This window comes from Theobroma cacao, chromosome 1 (genome assembly GCF_053813885.1).
Source record: "Theobroma cacao isolate CCN51 chromosome 1, ASM5381388v1, whole genome shotgun sequence".
In the NCBI taxonomy this organism is placed as follows: domain Eukaryota; kingdom Viridiplantae; phylum Streptophyta; class Magnoliopsida; order Malvales; family Malvaceae; genus Theobroma; species Theobroma cacao.
Window position 1 is genome coordinate 28,346,179 of NC_142639.1, and position 19,895 is coordinate 28,366,073.

Genomic DNA, 19,895 nt, shown 5'->3' on the forward strand with positions numbered 1-19,895 from the left:
ATTGTTGGTACAAAATGGGTATTTAGAAATAAGGTAGATGAGCAAGGAAATGTAGTTAGAAATAAAGCTAGGTTGATAGCAAAAGGATACAACCAAGAAGAAGGAATAAATTATGATGAAACTTTTACTCTGGTTGCTAGGATTGAAGCTGTAAGGTTATTGCTAGCTTTTGCATGTTTCATGAATTTTAAATTGTATCAAATGGATGTCAAAAGTGTATTCTTAAATGGATTAATTCAAGAGGAAGTATATGTAGAACAACCACCTGGTTTTGAAGACTTTGAAAAATCTGATCATGTTTTCAAACTTCATAAAGCCTTGTATGGATTGAAACAAGCTCCTAGAGCTTAGTATGAAAGGCTTTCAAAATTTCTAGTTGAGAAAGGGTATGATAGAGGCGGCATCGATACTACATTATTCATTAAGAGATATCTAAATGATTTAATTATTGTGCAAATATATGTGGATGATATTGTATTTGGTGCAACTAATGAAGCTTTATGCAAGAACTTTGTAAAGAAAATGCAGGGTGAATTTGAGATGAGCATGATGGGAGAGTTGAAGTACTTCCTTGGTCTTCAAATCAAACAAAGTAAATAAGGAATCTTCATCAACCAAGAAAGATATACTCATGATATGCTCAAGAAATTCAATATGCTAAAGTTGAAATCATTTTCCACACCAATGAGTCCATCCACCAAACTCGACTTAGATGAAAAAGGTAAGGATGTAGATCAAAAGCTCAATAGAGGTATGATCGGCTCTCTTCTCTACTTAACAGCAAGTAGACCAAATATTCAGTTTAGTGTTGTGTGCTAGATTTCAGTCACAGCCTAAAGAATCACACCTAACAGCTGGTAAGAGAATTTTTAGATACCTCATGGACACTCAAGAGCTAGGAATATGGTACTCTAGAAACTCAACTCTTAGCTTAGTTGAATATTTAGATGCTGACTTTGATAGCAACAGAACTGATAGGAAAAGCACTAGTGGAACATGTCAATTTTTAGGAAGGATGTTTGTGTCTTGGTCTAGCAAAAAGCAAAACTCAATGGCACTGTCTACAGCAGAGGTTGAATATGTATCATTAGGTAGCTGCTGTGCACAAATCCTTTGGATCAAGCAACAATTAAAAGACTATGGAATAACTATGCATAATGTACCGATATACTGTGATAACACAAGTGCAATCAATATATTAAAAAATCCTGTGCAGCACTCTAGGACAAAGCACATTAAAATTAGACACCATTTTATTAGAAACCATGTGATGAAAAATGATGTTAAGATAGAATTTGTGAATAGTTTACATCAATTAGCAGATATTTTTACTTAACCTTTGAGTGAAGATAGATTCTGTGAGATTAGAAGAAATTTAGGAATGATTAATTTGAAGGAATTATAAGAAAACCTTTGGCTTTCTCAAGAAAACAGAATGCTTTCATTCGACTAAGGATTTCTCAATCAACTAAGAGTGGTCTGACAGTCTTAAATAATAAGACTTAGTGAGTATAGAGAAAGTAGAGTAAAATGTGGTAAAAATATGTGTTTACCGGGTGCAAAAAGAATGAAGAAAAACTGTCAAAGGTATATAACCAAATTTTAGAGGAAAATTTGAAATTATAAAGAAATAAAATAAGGCAGTACTTAAAAGAATGTGAGGAGTTTTTTTTTTGCAATAATTGCTGACTACCTCTCCTCTTCTCTCCCCTAAAACCCATTGCTGTAAAAACAAAAACCTAAATCTCCCTGTTTGCCTCTGAAACTAACTCAAACCCTCAGAAATTTCTGCAACCAACCTGGCTAGAACATCTCAGAGCAAAGAGATATCAGAAAAGAAGAAAGGGAAAAGGCCAATGGAGGAAGAAACAGGAACTGAGAGTGTGAAGAAGAAATTGAAAATCATGCCTGGTTCAGTGAAAGATATATCTGAGAAACTTAGAGAAAAGAAGCAAAAAACTAGCAAGAAGAGAGAAACAGAGCCCTCACTCCACAAAGGTACTAGTTCTTCTTCTTCAAAATTTAGGAATAAGTTGCATGAGTATAAATTCAAAAATATCGAGAATGCACTAATCTCTTGTGGAAAATTCATTGGTTGAAAGAGTTTTAAGGGAAATGTAGAAATCCAAACCAGTCTATTTGAGTACTTTGATGAACTAAAACTAAAAGGCTATAGCATCTTTAAAAATAGGTCTTATAGTCCAAGTCTGGTCAAAGAGTTTTATTTTGGAATTGCTTTGAAAGGAAAGGAATTAATAGATTCTGATGATTATGTAGAAGATGGTTTGAATGTTTATCTGAATGGAAAAGAGTTTGTTATGACTACTGAGGATTTAAGGAACCTGTTGAAAATAGAGTATGAAGAAGGTGGATTTGAACTGGCTGAAAAATATGATCTGTCCTTATTGTGGGATATCATCACTAGAAAAAAAGAAAAATATTCTTCAAAAAGTAATTCTGGTTTGATAACCAGCCCTCATATCAGAATTCTACACTATTTCATAGCAGCAAATATACAAGGCAGAAGTGAAAGCCTTAGCTACATCAGCCTCCAGGACCTTTGGCTGATGGAGCATGCTTTCAATGGTGTGTCTCTGAATTTGGGAAGATTTATGATTGAGAAAATGAGAAGTGCCTGCAGACTTGATAAGGTAAATCTGCCGTATGGGAATGTGATTACATCCCTTGTGCAAAAGAAAGGAATATAGGCAAAGAGGTATGATATGGACCTAGTAAAAACCAGAGATCGAGCTATTCAATATGGTAGATTGGTTAAAATGGGGTATGTGCTCGATGGAGAAAAGTTCATTAAAACCTCTAAAATTGGCCCAAGAAAAGAACACAATCTACCTGCTCAACCTGAAGAAGCTCCCTCCAGATTTTCAAATGAAGTGATTTTTAATCTACTCATGAGGATTGATGGTAAGCTGACTTACCAAGGAGTGGAGCTATAGAAAATGGAAGATAAAATCACTGAGCTGGAAAACAAACTGAAGGAGAAGGAAAACATGCCATCTGAACCTGTGGTCGCAGATAGTTCTGCCACATCCAGCACTACACCTGCACAACAAGGTGATGAAAGTTCAGCTAAGTCAGTAGAGAAATCAGCTCCTCATGTTGGAAGTTCTGGCATTCAGGCTGAAGGTTGTACCTACAAATCTTCCAGTCCTACTCTACAGACTGAAGACTCTCCCAAAGAGGTTGATCAACCAACTAAGACAACCTCCTCTAAACCTCAAAGCAAAAATGATTCAGAGACAGAGAAACACTAAGCCTTTCCTCCAAATTCAAAGGAAGTTTCCATCATGGATATCTTCCATCAAATGGTTAAGGAGGGACAAGTTGAAAAAGAAACTGCCAAGACAGAAACTCAAAATGATGGTGAAGGTGTAGGAAAAGGAAAGAAATCTACATCAACTACCAAAGTAAAGACAAAAACAGGGAAAGCCAAACCAAAGCCACTGCAGCTCCACCAATTGAGGCAAAACTACCAATCAAAGGTAGGAAGACAATGGCAACCAAGACAGCTTTTCTCAAGAGAAGAAAGTCTTCCAGGTTGGCAGAGAAATCCAAACCAGTTTCAGCCTCCTCTCCAATCCCTGTCTCAAACAAGTCCTCCCCAGAACTTTCCCCAAGATAGTCATCACCTCTTCAGGAGCCCTCTCCTTTTCCTCTTAACCCTTTCTACAACATTAAATCCTCACCCTTTGACACATCAAATGAATAGAAGCCCTTCCCTTTGATGCTGACAAAAAGAAGGAGTAGAATAGAATGGGTGCAAGAACTAGGAACCAGAAGAATAAATTTAAAAACAATGTTAGGGTAGAGGAACCAGGAAGGAACCTAGGAAAGGAAAGAAGACAGAATCAAAGGTGAATGAACTTAGAAAAATAAGAGATAGGAAGCAAAAATAGTCCAAGGGTAGTTTCGGAATACTTGTTGATTAATTGTTATTTGTGCCATGGTGGCACTTAAACACTCAGTTTTAATTCTGTTATTTATGTTGTTGTATGTGAAAAATGAATGTTGATATGACTATGTTGCTTAATTGCTAAAAATTGAAGTCTGCTGATATTTTGCTATTTTGGTATTTTAATGTCATGAATAAAATCTGCTGGTGCTATGTTGATATTGATTTACATGCTGATAAATGATTTTTGTTATGGCATTGTGGATAATTTCTGTTTGAAAATAGATATGGATGGTATGAATAGTATATAAATTGAAACATTAATGATGTGAACAAAATATGAAATCAATAAACTGTTGATAGCTGTTGGAACAGTTATGAAAATCTGTCAATACTTAAAACTGAAAGCTTAATGATGATTTGCTAATACTTACTTGCTGCAAATTACTCTATGTTTCTGAACATATGTATACTCTAAATATACAATATCATTTTGTATATGATGAGAATAAAATTGGATAAAATAAAATAAGCAAAATATGCACATACTAAGGGGGAGCTTATACTTAGGGGGAGCAATCCTCAATTTGTGCAGAAAACTAAAAAGAATTAAAATGACACTATGTTGTTAATCAAAGAGTGTTTTGTCATCATCAAAAAGGGGGAGATTGTTGGCTCCATTAGTTTTTGATGATAATAAAACATTCCCATTTATTTGTGTCTAATACGTTTACTTGAGTGTGCAGGAAATTAATATATTAAATTAATTTATTAACTCTTCAAAGAGTATTTTTGATAGAAAAAGAGGGATAAAATTAACAAGATGCAACTGAATAACAAGGAGGAAGCTTATTGGTGAAATAAGGAAGAACATTAGTTGACCAAATTTCAAATTAGAGAAATGACAGGCTGAAGAGTTTGAGAAACAGAATCAATTTAGTCAATCAAGTCAGTCGACTAAGTGCTCTCTACTAGAATCTGCAAACTAGAAATAGAACCAACTTAGTCAACCAAGTTAGTTGACTAAGAGCTCTCTGTCTGCAATTTGAACTAAAGCAGTACAAGACAGATTAACGGCTAGAACTCATTCTCAACTGTTTTCAACGGATATAAACTTCCAAACTGCCATCAAAGTTGAATCTCCAAGTATAAAAGGGTCTTCCAACAATTAGAAATAAGTTTTTGAGAAGCCTTGAATGAGATTTGAGCTATAGAAAGTAGAAAAACCAGAAAAGCTTCACTGCACTTAAACGCCTACTCTTTGTATTTGTATTTAGCACTCAATCTTGTACCAATCAGATCATCCAGTAATCATAGGTACTTTTTTTACTACTTCTCTTGTATTCTTAGAGTGAGGGAGTCACTCTAAGGGGTTGTTCAAGCTTGGGATAGCTTGATTGTTAAAGGTTGTGGTTGAGCCTTTGAAAACCACTTTGGGTTTTAGTTGAGCCCGTGAAAAACTAGTGTAAAAGGTTGTGGCTGAGCCTGGTAAAAGCCATTGTAAAAGCTTGGTGAAAGCTTGTGAATTTCACCAGTTGTTAGTGCGTTTGTGAGAAAATCCTTGGTTGGATAATCAAGATAATGGATGTAGGTCTTGAACCGAATCACTCTAAATTGCTGTGCATTTTATACACTGTTTTTGTTTTCTTAAGTTCTGAAATTAGTTTTCAATCTTGTCAAGAGCCAAATTGTGCTATTCACACCCTCTCTAGCACATATTATAGGGACCAATAACACCAACGTTGAGCCATGTCATGACACGCTAATCATATCGTGTTGTGACACGCCAACCCTGCCATGTAGTGACACGCCAACTATAATTACCAATTCATTACATGAACTACCTTAAAATACCCAATGTGGTGACATGCTAAGGATTATGCGGTTTACCCTTTAAACCCCATACAAAAGCTAAAAACCCTAAATCGATTAAGCCACTACACGACCATAAACCATGATAGCAAAAATGTTGTAGTTCTCTCCACAATTTACCCAGAACCATAAAACCAAGGATAAACAATTAAAACAAATGCAAAAACACAAACATATCACAGCAACCCAGGAAAAAATTACCAAATAGAAGTAAGTTTTAATTGGTGACTGACTGACCTCTTCACTAAGAACTGACATTGTTGCGTGATGTTGTTAAGTTTGCATAGAATGAAGTTGAACACTCTAGTCCATTTGCGAATGACGAATGGATCAAACTCTCTTACTTCCTTAAACACAGACATTTGTGAATGTTGCAAATATAATAACAAAATGCGAAGGTCTTTTAAACACCTCAACCGCTAATATGCAAGTCGTGGAATTTCAAATGGTTTCCTTCTTATTTGTCAGCATTTTTTTTTTTTGCTATTTCGAGTCATGGCATGTCATAAATTCTCACCATGCCGTGTCATAGATTCTCACCATGCTGTCTCACACGATTTCAACATGTCGTGTCACAGAGTCTCACGATGCTGTGTCACACATTCCCACCATGGCATGTCATAAACTCTAAACCCTATTATGTCACAAATTCTCACCATGTCATCTCACACGATTTCAACATGTCGTGTCGCAAATTCTCACCATGTTGTGTCACAAATTCTCACCATGTTATGTCACAATCCCACCATGGCATGTCACAAACTCTAAACCCTGTAGTGTCACAACCGTGTCACATGTGCTCACCATGTTATGTCACACATTCTCACCATGGCATGTCACATTCTCACACTAGCGTGTCACACATTCTCACCATGTACTCTCACATATTCCCTCTATATCGTGTCACATATTCTAACCCTGCTATGTTACATATTCCCTCCATGGCATGTCACAAACTCTAAACCCTATCGTGTCTCAACTGTGTCACATATTCTCACCATGTCATGTCACACATTCCCACCATGGCATTTCACAAACTCTAAACCCTACCGTGTCATAGCCGTGTCACATATGGTCTATTGTAGCACGACCAGTTCGTGCTTTGGATTCACATTTTCCTCCTTTCGATTCACCACCGTATCCGGGATTTTTTGTTTCACATCATTCTCAAAGCTTTGGATTCATCACAATCGGTTCCTCGTTTTGTTTAATATCAAACTTTTCGTACTATCTGAAACACCTTTTTAAAGGAATACAGTAATGCACATTTAACAACAAAACACTAAACCACATTCTCCATCAATATGGCATTCAAATCACTAAACCCACAAAAAAAATCAACATTCACTCACTGACTTACCGTGTAATAATTGTAAACTGGTTCAAACCCTTTCCTATCCTTAACCTTCAATCAAAAGATTGTTCAATAAACCTGTCGTGTAATATGCACGACATTTTTGTTTACAAAGATGTCCGGAATATCAGAAAAACCATCTCCTGCAACATGATTTTGTTTTGCACAAGCTTCTCAAAAAAAAAAAAAGGGATGTTTTACACAAAATTAAAGGGAACAAATTTTGTGCAGATTTGTTTTCCCCAATATGCAGGTGAACGAGAGTGCGCGTCAATGAAGAGGTCTCATTAAGGGCATTTTTCTCCTAAAATCTCATCTCTTAGCTAAAAACAGTTAAAATTATCTAAAAGGCTATTTTCAAAAACACCTTATATTTTAAGGTGAAAAAAATTTTCACGTAAAAGAAATGCCTATTCTTGAGAATGATCATTCTTTGACCTAAAGTTGAACCATAATGTATTTGTTCACCAGAAATAATCCGGAAATGAAATAAGCACTAAAGTAAACCAAACATGGTGTTGAAGTAGTAGTGATAGTGTGAATTTGGTTTCAATGCATGGTTTTGTTTGAACCTTGCAGTTGTGAAGTATTAGGTGATCAAAGCTCAAAGTCTAAGCTAGGCCAATGCTTAATAATTATCTTCAAGAAAAATCAATAACTGTCTCCCTAACTTGCATCTCTAATACAAGGCCAGCTAAAACTTGCCAGCACATTTCATTTAAGAGAATCTCTCACTCCTTTAAATATGGGCATCACCATATACCCTCTTATATAAAATTCTCTCTTTCTCTCTCTCTCTCCACTATATTGACTTAACATGTTTTATGATGTGCTTACTTTCATTTAAGGGATGGAGTCCCATCACAATTGATCAAGGCATCAATAGAAGTGATTTATATATAAATATGATTTATGATGTTGAAATGTAACCTATTGTGGTCATTATAAGATCTGTGAGTATCGTTCTCATAATTGACTATGTGATTCAAAGCCTTGCTAATGAGGTTTAAGAATAGGCAAAACATTACCCTTTGAAGGGTGAAAAAGAGAGGTTTCTATAACAAAGTTTTGCCGCTCACTATAATCGTATGATTTGTATGTTTCCCCTCATCCCTTGTGTACCGCCTACTAATTAATATTCAAGTCCGATACTATATATATCCCTCACGTACTAATTTTTTACATTTTGTTTTCAATTAATTTTTTTAAAAAAAAAGATTAAGGAAAATATAAGAATATCAATCAAATAAAACGTAATCGAAAAGTATTTTAGATTTGTTTTTCCTATAAAAAAATGAAAAAAAAGTCTAGAATTATTCTTTCCTTTTAAAACAACTTGTATTGTTTATATAGTTATATCCAGCTTCTTAATTAAATTAACTCCTATTCTTCATATGAGTCACCTAAACTCTAATAAACTCTTCCCCAGAACTCAATTGTTTTTCAATTAGACAATCTTTACGTGCACCTTAGACAAACACTTGGGTTGTTGCCCCATCCTCTTCCCCTCCATATTATTTATGCACACATTCACTTTTCATTCCCTTCCAAAACAACTTTATACAAGGTTTGTACATTACCTGGATGTCTTCCTCATTCTCCTTAATTAATTTAATGTTCACAAGTCTTTAGATAATTTTTTCTTGATTTAATTTCCTCCTGAATGTTATATATCTATATACACACGTATTGAAGTTAGTTTATTGTGAGGTTGATGATGATAACATATGTAAAAGTTTGACTAGCTAGTAGTGTTTGTTAATAGTTTACTTTCGTATTAATCGATCATCTTAAACAATTAGGATGCAAAGGAATAATAATAACGGTGTGGCAGCAGCAGGAGTACATCCAGCATGCGCTGCATGCAAGCATCAAAGGAAGAAATGCGATGAAAATTGCATTCTGGCACCTTATTTTCCAGCGGATAGGAGTCGAGAATTTCAGGCGGTGCACAAAGTTTTCGGTGTTAGCAATGCAACAAAAATAGTGCGCAATGCCAATACTCAAGAAGATCGAAAAAGGGTTGCTGATTCATTGATTTGGGAGGCATTTTGTAGGCAAAAGGATCCGGTGTTAGGGCCTTACGGAGAGTATAGGAAAATTTATGAAGAGCTCACGTTGTATAAAAGCCAAAACCAGATGATGCTCCTGCAAGTGCAAGGGCGAGGTGATGAGGCCGCTGCTGCTGCTGCTGCTGCGTTCAAAATGCCTCCTGCTGTTGCAGAATGGAATAACAATAGTAATAAGAGAATTGATGTTAAAGGAGCTTTTAACAATGCTGCATTGCGCTACGATCATGGAGATTCTCTTGTTCATTTCACCACATACGGCTACCCCTCACAGTCAGACAAACCTGCAGTGCAAGAAAAAGGCATCCACAATGCTACTACCCTTGTTCCACTGCAATACTACGCTTCAGGTAACTTAAATTTGCCAACATCTCATTTCCAGAGGAAAAGTACGAGTACCCCACTTCATCCTGTCGTTTAATTTCTAGGATTTTAGTTGTGTTCTCTCCATTTTATAGCTGTATTAGAAACACAATTACTTTCATAATCTTTCATGACCAAGCTTACAATATTCCATATACCTATCTGCCTAGCTATAATTATATGTATCAACTAATATTTCCATACAAAGGTTTTCTCCATGATAGTAGCACCCCCAAATTAATTTCCCAATCTTTAAATATTCCGAGAAAAATTCTAGGTAATCGGAATGGTCTAGACACTAGACTAAACTAATTAATTAGGAAAGTTGGAACCCAAATTCATTTATAATTTAGATTCCTCTTTTGTTCTTTCCTTCAGATGTAGGTCATATCAATGGCAAGGCACTGGAAAGCACAAGATGGGATAACATACTATAGGTCTTAATTTCTTGGATTCGAGAAGACTGTACCGTTGGAAAGTAAATTAAATTTAGCATGCCATGCATGCAGATGTGATTGAAGTTCTTATTTATATATCTTCGACTGAGTTAAAGTTGAATATTTCCTTTTTGGTTTGATCTCTTAATTTGTCCTTTAGCAGTCGAATACTTCCTCAAAAATTGGCCTTGATTGCATTCGAGTGATGATTCCCAGAATTCATTCATTATGATTCATTATAAAGGAAGATAGATACCTTATGTGTGTGTGTGTGTGCATGTTTGTGTTTGTGAATGTGTGTACATGCAATGCCGGCTCAAGGGTAAAGCCACCAAAGCAGTGGCTTTAATTTCAAATTTTCATAGGTTTCTTAATTTTATAATAATAATATTATTAATTATATTAAAAATATATAAAATTTAAAATAATTATTAAAATATTTATCTATTCTCTTAGATTTAATAAATATCTATTTACTTTCTCTTTCACATCCTTATTAATTCTCTCATTTCCCATTTAAAAGTCCAAATAATTAAAATTCTCAACGTCTTCTCAGAGGAAAGAATTACTTATTGTCATATTTGTCCCATGTAAAAAATAATTGTTTCTAAAAAAGTTTGTATTTGATGCAGTATTAGTGTATAAATTTAATTCATTATCATTTAATCAAATATTATCATCTTATTATTAAATAAATTTAAAAGTTAAAAATATTTAAAAATAAATACTCTCATTTTTAAAAATATTTATTTCAAAACAATTTTAAATTTTTATTTTTATATATTTATAAAGTGACACTCGAAGATCAAAAATATTTCAAGAAAGATTAAATGGACTGACTATATTATCAATTAAAATAAAATATTAGAAGAACTTGATGATAAAAGTTTAATTAGAAATTTTACATCTCAAAATGCGAATAAATTTTTTTTCTTAATTTCAATAAAAAAAAAAGAGTATCATTTGAATATTTCGCTTTATGTCTTTAAAGTTATTGGACTGTCTCTGTGTGCATGCATGTGTGCATTTAAGCAAGACACTTTCAGAAGGCTTTCTTAAGGTAATAGTTTATCCACTAGGATGTAGATGAACTCTTGGTAACCTTATCTCTAGGATACCATGTCTATAAAATAGAGAATCAAAGATTGAATTTATGAGATTCTCTTGAAGACAATTGAACCTGACTCAAAATATTGAAAGCAAGATGAAAAATGAAAGATGAAAGTATTTTAGAATGATTGATTGTTGTTTGTTGTTGTTAGGGCTCTTAGAGAGTATATTTTATAGGCTTCAAATGGTGTATTGGACACCTATTCATGAATGAATATATTTCTTCCCAAATATTACAGTCTTTAAGAATGAAAAGCCAATTTCAAATGTTGAAAAAATTCAAATTTGTTAACGATTAATCAAAGTTCATCGATAACTCATATTGCCATAAATTTAGTCACATTAATCAATTAATTGATCAACTAATTTGCTTTTAGAGACTTTAGACCACCAGCTAATAGCATATACTCCATTAACTTGTTGGTCCAACACTTGATTTCAATGTTGCTTTAACTTATTAACATTAGACCTTAATTTGATACATTTTCTCCATTCTTTCTCTTTCCAATTTCCAGTGATTTTATAAAATGAAAATAAACTCAAAAATAATATGAAACCAAAAACTTATTAAGCTTTTTGGTTAATTTCTCCAAGATTTAAGTTGACTCATCAACCTTGTTTTTATTATGGAGCCCATAAACCTAATCAAAAAACACTATCTTGCGACAACCCATCATACCATTTTTCTCTTTGTTTGTTGTTCTTGATGAAAGATGTTCTATGCTCTATATTTTTTTTCCTATGAAAATTCTTTTTACTAAGTGCTAAGAGAGTTAGATAGAGAGAGGTTGATTTTTGCTATAGTGGTGTGAAACCCCAAATATTAATAAATGTTAAAATAGTAACTTAGCTTGGTGAGCATGTAAATTTGTGATTTCTAATAATATTTTCGAACATGTACAACATAGAAATGTGTATTTTGGTTGCCAAATGAGTTTATCTAAAATGTGGGACTTAGAGAGGGTCAAATGCCTTGGTTCTAGTCTTGAAAACTACATTCTGTACCAAAAGTATATGTACCTGTTCATAAGGTATTGATACTTGCAGCCCAAAAATGCATTTGATGAATGAAGTTTTGATACTTGATGAACAACTATCGATACTTTCAAATATAGAACAAAAGTATCGATACTTACTCCAAAAGTATTGATACCTCCATCTTAAATTGAAAAAATAAGGGTAAGATAGACTTTTCCTTAATATTTTAAAACCCTAAAACCCTAAATTTTTTTCAAAACAACAAAAACACTTTCTCTCTCTAGTCTCAACCTTTCTTTTCTCTCGACTCACTCCCATCATTTGCAAGCATTTTCAAGTATTTGAAATTTGTACTCAAGTTTAAATTTTGATTCTAAAGGCTTCTAGAGATAATGTTTCCTCATTTTAAACATCTAAACTTTGGATTTTGATTTCAAGAATTTATATCTCATTAAAGATTCATTTCACTCTCAAAAATAAAGGTTTTTGAGTGGTTTTGGGTACTTTCAAGCTCACTAAGATAAATTTGGTTAGATCCCTAGCTAGTTGAAGTATGAATTATTAGTTAGGTTAGATTTAGCCACTGATCATTGGATTAGATTAAGTAGTGAAGTTAGTGAAAGGATTGTTATTGATGAAGGTTTTGCCTCAAGAACAAGGTATTAACAATGGATTACTTTTGGATAGGTGCTATTAGAAAAGTTGGTGTTAGTTTTATTAGCTTTAAATTGATTATAGTTTAGAAATACAAAAATGATTAAAATTGCTTGAATGAGCTTTGCACTTAAATTATTCATGTTAAAACTCCCATGCATTTGCTTTTGAAATGATTGGCCAATGTGGAAAGATGCAATCAAAGTGGAATTGAATTCAATTGCAAAACGTAAAGTTTTTGGACTTGTAATCTGTACATCAAAATGGTGTAAAACCAATGAAATATAAATGGGTATTTGTACAACTACGAAATTAGAAAAATGAGATTATGAGATATAAAACACGACTTGTAGCACAAGGTTTTACCCAAAGATTTGATATTGAGTATGAAGAGATATATTCTCTGTGGTGGATGCAATTACAAGTTTATAATAATTAGTCTGAAAATATATGAGAAGATTAAAATGTATCTGATGAATGTAGCTACAACCTATTTATATGGGTCACTTGATATCGATATTTATATGAAAATCCATGAAGGATTTAAGTTGCTTGAAGCACAAAATTTGAATTCTTGAGAAATTTTTTCGATCAAATTAAATTAAATCTTTATATGGATTAAACAATCCGAACGCATGTGGTATAATCGTTTTAGTGAATATTTGTTGAAAAAAAGTTATAAAATGATCCCATATGCTCATGTGTTTTTATAAAAAGATTCAAATATGAATTTGTGATAATTGCTATTTATGTTGATGACTTGAATATTATTGAAACTCTTAAAGAGCTATCAAAAGCCATGGATTACTTAAAGAGAGAATTGGAGATGAAAGACTTTGGAAAACAAAGTTTTATTTGATTTTTTAGATTGAATACTTGACAAATAAAATTTTATCCGTCAATCAAATTATACAGCAAAAAGGCTAAAATAATTCTATATGAACAAAGTATGTCCATTGAGTTCACCAATAGTTGTAAGGTCACCAGATGTAAAAAAAGACCTTTACTAACCTCGTGAGGATAATAAAAAACTTTTTGATCCTGAAGTACCGTATCTTATTGCAATTGAAACATTAATGTATATTGGTAGCAATACATGATTTAATAGTTTTTCTCTAACTCTAAGATATTGGAAAAAATTAAACATATACTTCGATATCTTCGATGAACAATAGATATAGGCTTATATTATTCAAATGTAAATGTAGGATATTTATCTGATCCACACAAAGCATCAAAATTTAATTGGTTATGCATCAAAATAATAATGAAGTGTTATGAATATTTTTGTGAATATCTATTTATACCATGTATATCTAGATTTGGATGTAATTTAGATTGGATGAATATTAAGATTTAATCTATCTAATTTCTTAGTGTTATTTTCATATTGTAAATTCAATATAAATAAAAAGTTATTAATTTATAAATAAGTCCATTCACTTTATTTATAAATACACATTTAAATAAAATCTTTTTATTCTATCTAAATATTTTTTTTATGGTTGTTCTTTTAAAATTTATTTCATAATAGTATTCAATATTTTTAGTCTTAAAAAAAAAAAAACAACAAAAGACCCATTGACTCTTGGGTCAAGTCCAAGCTGAAGGGGCGATTGAAGGCTAAACCAAAAGCCTCATTACGGTGTGAGAGGAAACAAGGAATGGTATTGAAGGATATCCAGAAGTGTTTTCATGGAGACATCATGTGTTAGTTTGAAACACTGCTTCTCCGTTTGTGTTGTTGTCTCCTTTTTCCTTGTTGTTTCTTCTGTTCCGTCTAAATCTCTTCCCCTCGGTATCCACCCCCTAGGTATTCCAATTCCCAATTTCCATACCTAGTTACTCACAACTCAATATATTCATCAGTTTTTTTTTTCCTCTTAATTTATAAATAGATGAGAAGTATTTCGCTGCGGAGGTTATCAAGTGTAAGGATGGGTCCAAATCATTCAACAGAGACCGCCTAAACGACAACTTCTGTGACTGCATTGACGGCACCGATGAGCCCGGTATTGCTCTTATCTGTCACAATTCACAATCCAAATGCTTGGATTAAAGTTTGGAGAAAGATTCTTTTTACTGTTTATCTGAGTTGCTAGGCTTTGATTCCATCTCCAACTTAAACTGCAATTGCTTGTTTTGTAATTTGTGCTGCCGTGGTCTTTTTTTGATGGCTTAATGCAATTTAGTTAGCAGATTTTTTGATAATTGGTTGTATGGTAAAGCAGATTGCACCTTGACGATCCTATCCTGATTACTTTAGTTTTCGATAGTTTGGGTTTTATGAGAGCTTTTAAGTGCTAATTGATGAAATATCATTAACTACCATATCTGCTCAAACAAGAGAAAATAGGGATCATAACTGTGGAAAGCTTACATTTCAAAGATGAGTTGCTAGTAGGATCAAGGTCAACAGCCAAGCTACTGATACACAAGAGGTTAGGGAACCTATTTAAATATGTATCTAGTTTCTCTGAAACTGTGGGTACATAACCCTCTTCTGTTAGAAGTGTTTCCATTAGTTGTTGTTGTTGCTGTCTCTCTTTTCAATGGAGCAGAAAGTTATCCTCGTGTGTTTGTCTTAACTACTGTATAACCTAGCTTATTGAAATTTACCGTTTCTTGTGTTCATCATGATTTGAGTCAATCTTTCTTGTGACTGGTGTACCAAACGTTTTACCTTTGCACTAAAATTTGGTATCTTCATCAGTTTTTGGTGCTGGAGTTGGGTACACCGTCTCAAATTATGCTTTCTAATGATATTGGTTGCATCAATTTAATTACTTAATTATGTGCGTTTTATCAATAGGGAAGTACATTTGATATCTCTTTTCTGCAAAGATTGATTTGAACATTAGAAATAAATATTATTTTTCATTACTTTTTGTTACTGATTTCATGAGTCCCTTGGCCCCCCTTTTTTGTTTGTGCAGGGACTTCAGCTTGCCCAGCAGGCAAATTTTACTGTAGGAACGTAGGAAGTATGCCTCAATTCATTTTTTCTTCTCGTGTCAATGATCGTTTCTGTGGTCAGTATTATTTGAACGTTTTTGATCTTCTTTATGATCTTACAACTGGTTAAGGTTGCAGTAATTCTTTTGTAAACATGGATAGATAGTTCAGGCTAGAAACTAACAATGTTCCAGGAAATGTTTCATTTTTCATGGAATGGGATAGCTAGTGATTCTGATAATTGGAGTGGTTCTTTTGGGTTCCATGGTGGTGGATGTTATTGTAACAATTTTTAGGTTATTTCAATTCTAAGGATTAGGTCCTTGTACTCCAATTTTAATGAATTTAACCTCTATACTTTTGCCAAAAGTCAATTGAGGAATTAAAGTAACGATGTTAAACTTCTGTGGTTAAATTTGGTCGTGTGGCTTTTTTTAGTTGATAATTTGACATGTTGACCTGATTCTTTATCTACGAAAAAAAACTTTTTTTTTTAATATAAAATACTATTTTTTTAGAATTTAAAAATATCAATTATTATTTAATTAAAATAAAATGTGATTTTTTGAGACTGATATGCTTTGCAAAGTCAAAAGATTAATTCTCTTCAGCATGCTAGGTCATCAGCAAATGACCCGTCATCCAAGTTAAAAGTATAAGATTAACACTATTATCAAGCGTCCTTAAATTGACTTTCATTAAAAGTGTAGGACTAAATTCATTGAAATTGGGATAAAGAGTCAAACTATCAAATTGAGATGAAAGGACCAAATTCAAACTTCAACCTAATTTTTAATACTTTGAATTAAATTATTGGTTTAGCAGGAACAACTAGGATTGCATCTTTGCATGCCTTTTTGTGACTCATTCTTAAATTTTTATTTGTTTTAAGGACCAACTCTACAACTAAAAACAAGTCTCCAAATGAATGCTCTAATGATGTTGACACTTTTTTACTACTAGTACTAATTCTTAAATTCTTTTGTTCTGAGACTGATACACTAGTCTGTATGATTTGCCTTATTTTGATTGTTTGTTAAATAAATGCGTCATCTTTCAGACTGCTGTGACGGAAGTGATGAGTATGATGGTGGCATCATGTGTCCCAACACATGCATCATGGGTGGTAATGTCGAGTACAAATCTGAAAATTATATTTCTACAAGTAATCTGCACTCTACTGAAGTGAAGCAAAAGATTATTGGAATTAATTTGGAAGATCTGATTCAGACGCTTGCAGGTATTGAAAATAATTCGTGAAATTGAAATGGTCATCATCTATTTGTTAGACTTGAAAATCTCACTTCAAGTGTGTGTTTCAGTTTGTTTTTGAGTTTTATTTCTTGTTTGAAGAAGTTAAGCTTCAATTAGGGAATGGCAGCGAGGTAGATACGGGGGGAATGCACTCCCTGTACCTGCCCCTACCCTTCATTCCCCTCCCTCATCCTTGCCCCTATGGATACCCCCTCCCCCGATCAACAACACTCATCATTTAAACTAACATTTGAATAAACATTCAAACTAATATTTGAAGTTCTAAACTGCTATACTAACACGTGAAATTTATGATTTGAATTTTTACATTTGACCCTAAATAATGTAATTAAATAAGAATTAAATTACAGTAAATTAAAAAATATGCTGTACTGAAAAAGATTTATCAATTACGAATATTAACTAATATGGTATATTGACTTTAAACATTTATTAATCCACAAGTTCAAATCTTGAAAAGTATAATGCATATTTAATACAGAATACAAATATCCGAGATGGGGTGGGCATGGCATGGCAGTGCGGTGAGGGGTAACCTCTCCCATCCCTTCATACACCTCCTGAAGGTGGGTTGCCAATTAGGGACAGGTGTAATTGAGATCTCTAGCTTCAACTTGTATTTTGATGGTGAGAAGAGTCCAATGTAGATGTGACATGAACTAGAGATGTGCTAATTAATTCCCAAAACTTTGTCAAGGTTTAGAACCTTTATCATTTTGTCATCTTTCTGTTGGACTTGTAAATGTCATTTGGGGTGCATACATTTGTTTATGTGATTTTTTCTCTTCTGTTTAAAAGAAAATATGAACACTAACTTGGGCCTTGATGAATCTAGATTTGAAGATGTTAATAATAGCGGAGGTGGCTCTTTGTTGTTTTCTGGTGGTTCAATTTTACAAGCGTGTTGGGTCTAAGAAAAGACATTACCGATGAAGGAACCAACCATTGTTTCGCTATTTTATTTTTGGTAATATTCTAGAATATCCTTTTCTTTTCTTCACTTTTTAATTTTCATCTCCTTTTTACCGTGATTCTTACCAGAACATGTTAGTGTATTCTTTAGAAGGTTTCCTTGGAGGCATATTGAGTAGAGGGGGTATATATCATTTTGTTTATAATATAACTGTTGTAATTGACCTAGGCTTACAGAATTGAGATTGGATCATTGACAATGGTGTCTCAATTGCATACATTTTTATAGTGATGAAAAGGTGTACGCAGAAAGAGTATACAACTTGGTATGCGGCTGTTATACTCGGCATCCTTGATATGTGAATTGACTATATATTTGGATAGCAAGTATTAAATACAAAAGCAAGACCTATTGAAGCCTGGACCGTGGTTTTTGGGCACATGTACATGCAGGATGTGAATAGGCTCTTATATGAAATTTTGCTCCTAATCTTATACTTTAAGAGGGTAGATGCAATATTTAGACGTTATCATCTTACATCTCAATAGGCTGGGAAAGATTTAAAATTGGGCTAGGGTAAAAACTTACAGCCCGGTCCATAAAGAGAAAAAGGGTAAATAACTTTATGCTTGTAAGTCAACCTATTAAGAATTTAAGAGCTTTAAAAACCAAAAAGTACATATTATAGAAAATAGTAAGAGTTCAAGTCCATACTGAAAATAGTATGTATCTTGCTTAGGCCTTGCCTACTTTTAAGCCGAACAAAACAGATAAAATGAATAAAACAGGAAAAGTAAGTCTTACTGCCAAGAAAAAAGAAATTATTGATTGAAGATGAAGATAATAAAGATATTTCAAATGCGAATCAAATGTCTTGTTTCTAAAATGATTAATTTTTTTTCATTTTTCAAACGTTTTAAAACTGATTGTTAAGTAATTTTGATGGTCAACTAAGTATTAACTCTTGCATATTACAGATTCAACAAGATTTATGGAAAACTCAAGCAAAAGAATGTGCACACAGCTATCGGTTCAAGTCCAATCATCTCATGATTAATATTTTCATTTCAAATTTTTTTAATTTAATTTAATTATTTTAATTTCTTAAATTCATTAAACAAATGTTATTTACCCACTAATTTTAATAATGGACCTTTGTAGAGGAAAAAAAAATTATCAATGAAGTATCTTTCATTATAATTTTTCATTGATAATTTTTACTAATCAGTTCTTTCACCACACCATATTTCTCATAGATTTTGTGAATAATTACATATAATATCAATTTATGAATTTCATTCTTGTTGGACTTTGAAAAATATTTTTTTTAAAAATATTTAATATTTAATATTAATATATTTCATATAATTCTAAAACAATTTTGGAAAACATACTGATTGAATTTCTTGAGTCCAACAATCTTTCAAAATCGCTTGAATATCTTTCACAATAGATAATCGTGAATCATTTATTAAGCATCCAATATAATTTATTTTTCACGTACATAACCTAACGTATAAGGGTATAGCCTTTAAATTCAGTATAAGGGTATAGCCTTTAAATTCAGTATCATTTATTGGTAACATTAAAGTCATATAGATTCTTAAAAAAATATATTGATCCCTCAAGTTTAAGGACAATTAATAAATTGTAATCAAGCTCCCTTTATTTCTGACATTAACACGCTCATATGATACTCTTTTAATTAGATCTTGTTCAATGCATGCATTTCATACACTACACATACTTGTTTGTTTTAAGGTCACTACTCGTATGGTAGAGTTAAAACATTCTGTTTTTGATATAGGCATAACAAGTATAGGCTTTAAACATTTTGTCACATTTATACCCTAGAATAATTTTGGTAAACAAAGAACTTGAGAACTATAACTTTTCGATTAATATTTCATTAACCATCAAAATAGCTTTTCTACAATGTCACCAAATAATTTATGATCATATTATATATATCATAAATGAATAGAATATCCATTAGAATATATTA

The 19,895-nt window shown here is 32.7% G+C and overlaps 2 protein-coding genes across 3 annotated transcripts; both read left to right on the forward strand.

Moving 5' to 3' along the window:
* The first annotated feature begins 8,939 nt into the window (after positions 1 to 8,939).
* On the forward strand, positions 8,940 to 10,005 carry LOC18612955 (LOB domain-containing protein 16-like). The gene is made up of 2 exons (XM_007049952.3): positions 8,940 to 9,555; positions 9,947 to 10,005. The coding sequence occupies exons 1-2, from the start codon at positions 8,940 to 8,942 to the stop codon at positions 10,003 to 10,005; spliced, it is 675 nt and encodes a 224-aa protein (XP_007050014.3).
* A 4,308-nt stretch (positions 10,006 to 14,313) lies between these two features.
* Positions 14,314 to 18,711, forward strand: LOC18612956 (kinase C substrate, heavy chain-like protein). Of its 2 annotated transcripts, XM_007049953.3 has the most exons (5): positions 14,319 to 14,560; positions 14,646 to 14,759; positions 15,684 to 15,779; positions 16,763 to 16,942; positions 17,813 to 18,711. In XM_007049953.3, exons 1-5 carry the CDS (start codon positions 14,443 to 14,445, stop codon positions 17,908 to 17,910), a joined length of 606 nt encoding a protein of 201 aa, XP_007050015.3. In that variant the 5' UTR covers positions 14,319 to 14,442; the 3' UTR covers positions 17,911 to 18,711. The 2 variants fall into 2 exon arrangements, with proteins under 2 accessions (XP_017975479.2, XP_007050015.3); XM_018119990.2 differs by lacking the exon at positions 15,684 to 15,779 and having other exon boundaries at positions 14,314 to 14,560.
* The last annotated feature ends 1,184 nt before the right edge of the window (positions 18,712 to 19,895 follow it).